At 38.5% G+C, this 6291-nt stretch overlaps 1 protein-coding gene across 1 annotated transcript; it reads right to left on the bottom strand.

Moving 5' to 3' along the window:
* Nucleotides 2159-3639, bottom strand: LOC109214635. Its single transcript, XM_019378578.1, has 2 exons — nt 3354-3639; nt 2159-3245 (listed from the first exon to the last, which is right to left on the bottom strand). The coding sequence occupies exons 1-2, from the start codon at nt 3487-3489 to the stop codon at nt 2791-2793; spliced, it is 591 nt and encodes a 196-aa protein (XP_019234123.1). The 5' UTR covers nt 3490-3639; the 3' UTR covers nt 2159-2790.

A 6291-nucleotide genomic window follows, 5' to 3' on the forward strand; every position in this document is an offset into this window, starting at 1 on the left:
AAGCGGAAAGCTATATCCGATCCTAAGAGCGTACTCATAGAATGTGCAGAACCCGGGCCTATGCACATTGGCATAGTCCGTCCCGGCCGGAGCCATTTCAACATGGCCAGGAATGTTGTATCTAGTTCTAATGGCGTCCAGGTGAGACTGAAGCAACTCGCTATGCTCCCAGGGATAAGAAGGGCATGTCGTATTGAAATCTTTCCGGACACTCAAATCCTTCGGTAAAATATTATTTACCGTTAAAGGAACAAGGGTCTTCTCCACTTCTTCCCCTTCACCATCAGAAGGGGGCGGAACCCTAGAAGAAGCGCCGTCCTTAGTCCTTTTGCTTTCTTGACGGCGTTTCACCATGATACGATTTATAAGAATGAAGTGTTAGTAATGAGAGATACGATCCTCAGAAATGGTATTTCTCTGAAAGCGATACAACTCTTGCAAGAAAGAAAGATGAAGAAACAAAGGGAAACTCTCTGAAGGTTCGAAAGATGAATCTCTTTGAACCACTCCTCTATTTATAGGAATGAGGCACACGGAAATCGAAGAGGCACAATTCCGAAACTGGCGCGGGAAGCCAAAACGTCACGTCATGTTCTGAACAGTCTCGGGAACCAAAAATAGTGATGACGCATGTGACTGGTGACGTCACCTTAAAAAAGGGGGTCGCATGTCAACGGCCCAATAAATATTATCCACGCTCACGCTCTTCGAAAGAGGCGCCTATGGGCGCGGCCAAATTTCCGTAAAAAGCAAATCGTGCATGTCCGTCCATTGAAGACGGTCATCGAGTACGTCTCCAATGAACGGAGGGACTAACTGTATAGGGTTAAATTTGGCTCATAACTCCCCCACGCCAAACGGGTACGTCCCTTATAATAAGGGCGACCCGAGTGAGGGCACGACCCAAGTTGGTGAAGAAGAAGTGACGTCGTTTAGTGTCTGACCTTTTTACTGAGTGGAAGCCACCAACTTTTGTACCTTTTTGATTATTTCGAGGGAGGTCTCCTACTATATAAAGGAAACCTCCACATTGTAATAGGGGATGGTGATTCTCGGATAATACAATTTCTCTCTCTATCTGTCTCTCTTATCTCTTTCTTGATTTTCCAACCATTGCTTCCCTCTTAAGCTAAGTCTATTTCACTACGCACTTACAGATCTACAAACATTCTTGAAGCAATAATCATCTCTTGGGCTTATTATATTTGATTACGATTTACCCCTATATATTTTCGATTGTTTTTAAGCTTATAAAATACGAATATAATTTTTGAGCCAAACACTAAGCAAAATTTTGCACATAACCCTTTTATAGTTTTATTACCTTAACGTAACTTAGTTCCTTAACCCAACTCATTCATTCCATACTCGGTAAAAACTTATCCGTACCCTCAATACAAAATGATTAGTATATGATATGTGTTTGCGCAAAAGCATAAACTTTTATTAATTATCAGAATTAATTAATAAATATATTTTTATTTCTAAATTATTTAATCATTAATGGTTGTACTTTAATATTAAAATAAATACGAACTTATTCACAATAGAAAAATCAAAGCATACAGGATCTCCACAGTTCAGACTGAATGACCCTTTCTAGTTCTTTAACGTTCGCTTTATACGCGCTTAGAATGTTCAAATTTTAACACTTTATGCCTTGAATAAGCCATGTACTTGAGCCGCCCAACCACTCAATACCTAGATCACTTTCGTTTTAGTTTTAAACCCCTGGTACTTTATTATAATTATACATCACATGTTAACATTAACGACTATATGAACATTCTTACTATCTAAATAATCACTTACCTCTCAAATTTTACCTTATTAAACAATTTTAACGCACTTTACAAATTCTAATACTATTATCTTTCCTCAGTTTAATTACTATATTTCATACACTAATAAATAGTTATCTCAATTTTGACGGCTTATGGTCCCTCGAATTCTGCCTCTAAAGCACTGGTTCAATTTCACCTTACTTTCCTCTTAATTAGGAATTGAGATATATTAATTATGATCCCTTTGTTTGAATCATTCCGCGACGAATAATTCACGCAAGTTGCTCCTCTCTTGCTTTGCCAGCTCAGAATGCTTCCAATCCTGAAATACCTCAAAGGGAAAGCGTTAATAAGAAATGAATTAAACCCACAAATTAAGAAAGAGGCCAATGGGAAAGAGTAATTAAAACGGCTGACGACACACATACATAGACCCTCGCAACCAAAAAACCAAAAGGCATCAAGGTTACAAAATCCTAAAGCGTGTGAATCCTCTAAACGTGTGCCAAGCTGCAGATTATCTACAAGTGTCCACAAAAAACGGACCAGTTCTCTGGGCCCCCGGAATCAATTGAGGTCCCAACTGATGCCTAAACGAACGGGGGGCGGGGCACGCAGAAGAATTTTATTTTATTTTAAAAAGGAACTCCTAAAGCAACACGACATTTGCCAAAGCACGACGGAGAACGGAACCCTAACGGCCGTGTGGACAAGTCCAAAAAGGGGCAAACTCGGAATATCTCAAATCTCTCAAGCTCACCTCACAATTGAATTGAACTGCAGTCTCAAATAATGTACAATCCAATCCATGAACCCAACATTCAGTCGGCATTTGTCATTGTATATATTCCATCTTCATATGATATAGTATGTCTTCTTTTTATTTTTTTGGATCTCTTTTTTTGTTTTTTGGGTGGAGGAGCTTCAGTCTTTCTATGTGCTCAACTCATATGTCTCCTGAAAAACCTCAATTTCTGTCTCTTATTTATTACTATTAACTTAATGTCTATTGGCTATGGTTTCTATGAGCAACAAAGTAAAGATGCCTAGGGCTTCCACGTTCACAGCAAGGGTAGTAAAACTTCCCGCCGTCTTTCCTTCCGCCGACTGGATATCCCAAAGCTGGAGAGTAACACCTAGCTGCTGCTGCCGCCGCCGCATATGACGGAGGCGAATAGAAGCGGCTGACCTTTTCCGGCTTCAATTTCGATGCTGGAAAGTCAAAGCACGACATAGGCGATGACGGAGGAGAGACTTTTTTCGCCGAGTTGAGTGGAAATAGAACAGCTCTAATCTTCATCTCTTGATTCGTCAACGCCGAAACTCGCTCGTACTCTTGAATCACATTCATCAGGTCTTCATCACATCTAATGCTTACCAAAACATCCAAATCCTCGCTCGGCAACTTACACTTCAAATTCATAGAAGATCCACACAGTTCTCCAAACTTCACCAACAATTCTGCACCAATTAATTTTCATCAGCTCCTATTTTACCCGCAAAAAGCACAGGAATAACTCTACTTTTAGAAAAAAGAACATAAAGAAAATAAATAATATACTAACGGACCTGCAAAGGAAATAGAGCGATCAACGGAGAGAACTCTGGTAAAGCCACCGACGTAACGGAGGTTGCCGTCGGAGGGACGGGGGAGGATCCTCCCGCCGTAACTATACAGAAATTTGATTGCGTGCGTAGACTTCATAGAGTTCCTGCTTTGGATTCAGTTATACGAGGTAAGGAATTGAAATGTATTTTTTGAACTGAAAAAGGAGAGAGAAGAAAGCGGAGGAGCTTCTAGAGAAAGAGAAGATGCTTTGAGATTGTGGGCACCTTCAAACCATAAGGCTAGGGAATGAGCTGTATATATAGGGTCTACCGCGTGTGAGGACTTACAAAATTTTGTTACTCCTAATTCAAAGCGGAGAAGTAAAGCAAAGGTGTGGGGTCGGGGTGGGGTAAGGAGGTTATTCGCATATTCGTTAATTTTCTTGGGATCCAAAAGAGGGATGGTCCACTCGAGATGGGATGAGTGGCTCAACGGATGAGCTGTTGGGCTTACGGGTATGATTCGTGTAGCTACAAGAAAGGGCTGAGTGGAATGAAATTTTGGATTTCGGCTGGTGCCGTGTTTCCAGGCTTTGGCCCGATCCATTTTTTTGTTCTGTTGCTCTGCCCATCCACGAGTCCTCAACGAACCCAAACCTGCCATTTTTGTCATCTTCTCTCTTGTAACTTCTTGGCATTGTCTTTAGGTGCGGGTCAAGTGCATATGAGGCTTAAAAGACGAAAGTTTTATATGGGGCCTAAGTATTTTTTTTATGAATCTCTTCTTCTTTAATTTGGATTTTATTATCATTTGACTCAATTAAATTAGTGACTTGTTTATCTACAGAACATTCTCCTATATTTTGCGAATTTAATTTTTTATTGTTTGTCAATAATTTGGCAAGAGCTCCTTTTTCTTTTTATTTAATTTTCAACTTTTGTTTTGGATTTTTGAATAACCAGATGCATATTTATATTCTAAAAAAAATTAAACAATATGTTCAGATTAAAATTAATAAATAATAAATAACAAATAAAAATAATACTAGAAAGTTAGAATGATATTACCCAATGACTGACTGAATCAAGAAGTTTGAAGACTTTGATTCCAATTCAAAATATCTAGTTGTTGGCTTGTTGGAGTCTTGGAGAAAGAAAAAAATCTAGTAGAAAGAATTAAGAAGATGAGCATGAATCATGAAGAAAGAAGAAGAAGATATGTCTTAATGGAATATGAAGAAAGAAGAATGAATGAATACTAGCACAGGAATTAAAACGTTGGGTAGGGATTACTTGGAAGAATAAAAAGTAGAGTTGTCAAATCAATTCAAAGTGATAACTATTTTTCTACTATTTTAAGCTTTAATTTATTAATATATCTAAAGTTTTTCTTTCTTTTTATATAAAAATTACAATAGTACTGAATACATCATATTTTTTTAAAAAAAAAAGAAAAGAAAAACCTATAAAATATGTATTATTCCTAAAAAATGGGGCACCCCAAAATTGGGGGCCTAAGGAACTTGCCTTACCCCCAACTATGTTAAAGCCGGCTCTACTTTTAGCTTTGGGTTTGTTAATTTTTTATGTTCTCGTTGCTATTTTTTTCATTTTTTTTTCATTTCCAGTATTGATTTACGTTGGAGGCTTTGATTAATTTAAATTTGTGTCGCAAAGCTAATTAAAGAATAAAGCATCTTCGTTAGAAATTTTTTTCATACCGAAGGTTTTAATGACGAGAATCACTTTGCACCGTATCAAATGATACTTCATTTTTATTACGTGCAATAAAACGTAAATATTTTTTTTTGATAGGTAAAGAAGAGATTCATGTATTGTGTAATGTAATGTGTTCAACAAAGAACACCTAAACTGCAAACTTAAGAAGTAGAATTGATGAACTACTCCTGAACAGTATCACGATTAAGAAGAGATCAAAGATTGAGAGAGAGAGAGAGAGAGAGAGAGAGAGAGAGAGAGAGAGAGAGAGAGAGAGAGAGAGAGGGAGAGAGAGATTATTCTGTAAAAACAATCAATACAAATCCCAAATACAGATGAAGGTGGTATTATATTCAGCTAACTTTCTCAACCACCGTTAACTAACTTCAAACAACTTCTACTCTCTTAAACCTCCTAACTAAATCTTTTGTCTCTAGTGACTAATTGATCCCCTCAACTATCCTGTTGTACACTTAGGTCCCCGACTCCAATTAGCTTATAATAAATCCTCCCCCCTTCAAGAGTCCTTGTCCTCAAGGACAAAGTTGGGAAACTGTTGTTTAAATATGTGGAGATCTAACCATGTACTGTCTTCTTAAGGGCAGTTGAACCACTTCACTAGGATCTGTGTGAGCACCCTATAACCTCTTTGTAGCTCCCTAGTATCCACTATTGCTTCAGGCTCCAATACGATGTGACTATGAGAAGATAAGTCCACAAGTAAATCTGGAACTGCAGACTTGTCACCAATGTGTTGCTTTAGCTAGGAGACATGAGAAGTGTTGTGGATCTTTGCATGGCTAGTAATTCGAGCTAGTAGGCCACTGTCCCAACCTTCTTTAGTACCTTGAATGGTCCAAAGTACTTGGGATTCCACTTGTGATGGGAGTGTTCCTTCAGTGAGAGTTGTCATATGGTTGTAACTTGACAAACACCATGTCCCTTTCTACAAACGACCTTGGAGACCTTTTCTTATTAGCTTGAACCTTCATCCTGGATTGAGCCAATTGCAAGTGATGTTTAATAAGCCTTATGGTGCTTTCTCTAGCCTGCGAAATTCTGTCGACCTACTCAACCAGTGAATTGTGTGCTACATATGGTACATGTATAGGAGGTTTCTGACCATATACAACTTCAAAGGGTGTCATTTTGATGGCAACGTGAAAAGTGGTGTTGCACCACCATTCAGCAAGGAGAAGCCACTGCACCCATTCTTTAGGCATGTCATTGCACATACACC

The sequence above is a fragment of the Nicotiana attenuata genome, chromosome 2 (genome assembly GCF_001879085.1).
Source record: "Nicotiana attenuata strain UT chromosome 2, NIATTr2, whole genome shotgun sequence".
Lineage (NCBI taxonomy): Eukaryota > Viridiplantae > Streptophyta > Magnoliopsida > Solanales > Solanaceae > Nicotiana > Nicotiana attenuata.

What these genes read in the sequence shown, in the direction of transcription:
- LOC109214635 (XM_019378578.1), bottom strand. Translation starts at nt 3,489, where the DNA reads ATGAAGTCTACGCACGCAATCAAATTTCTGTATAGTTACGGCGGGAGG. An exon ending in TCGCTCTATTTCCTTTGCAG is followed by an intron (nt 3,246 to 3,353) that starts GTCCGTTAGTAT and finishes TAATTGGTGCAG; the next exon opens with AATTGTTGGTGAAGTTTGGA.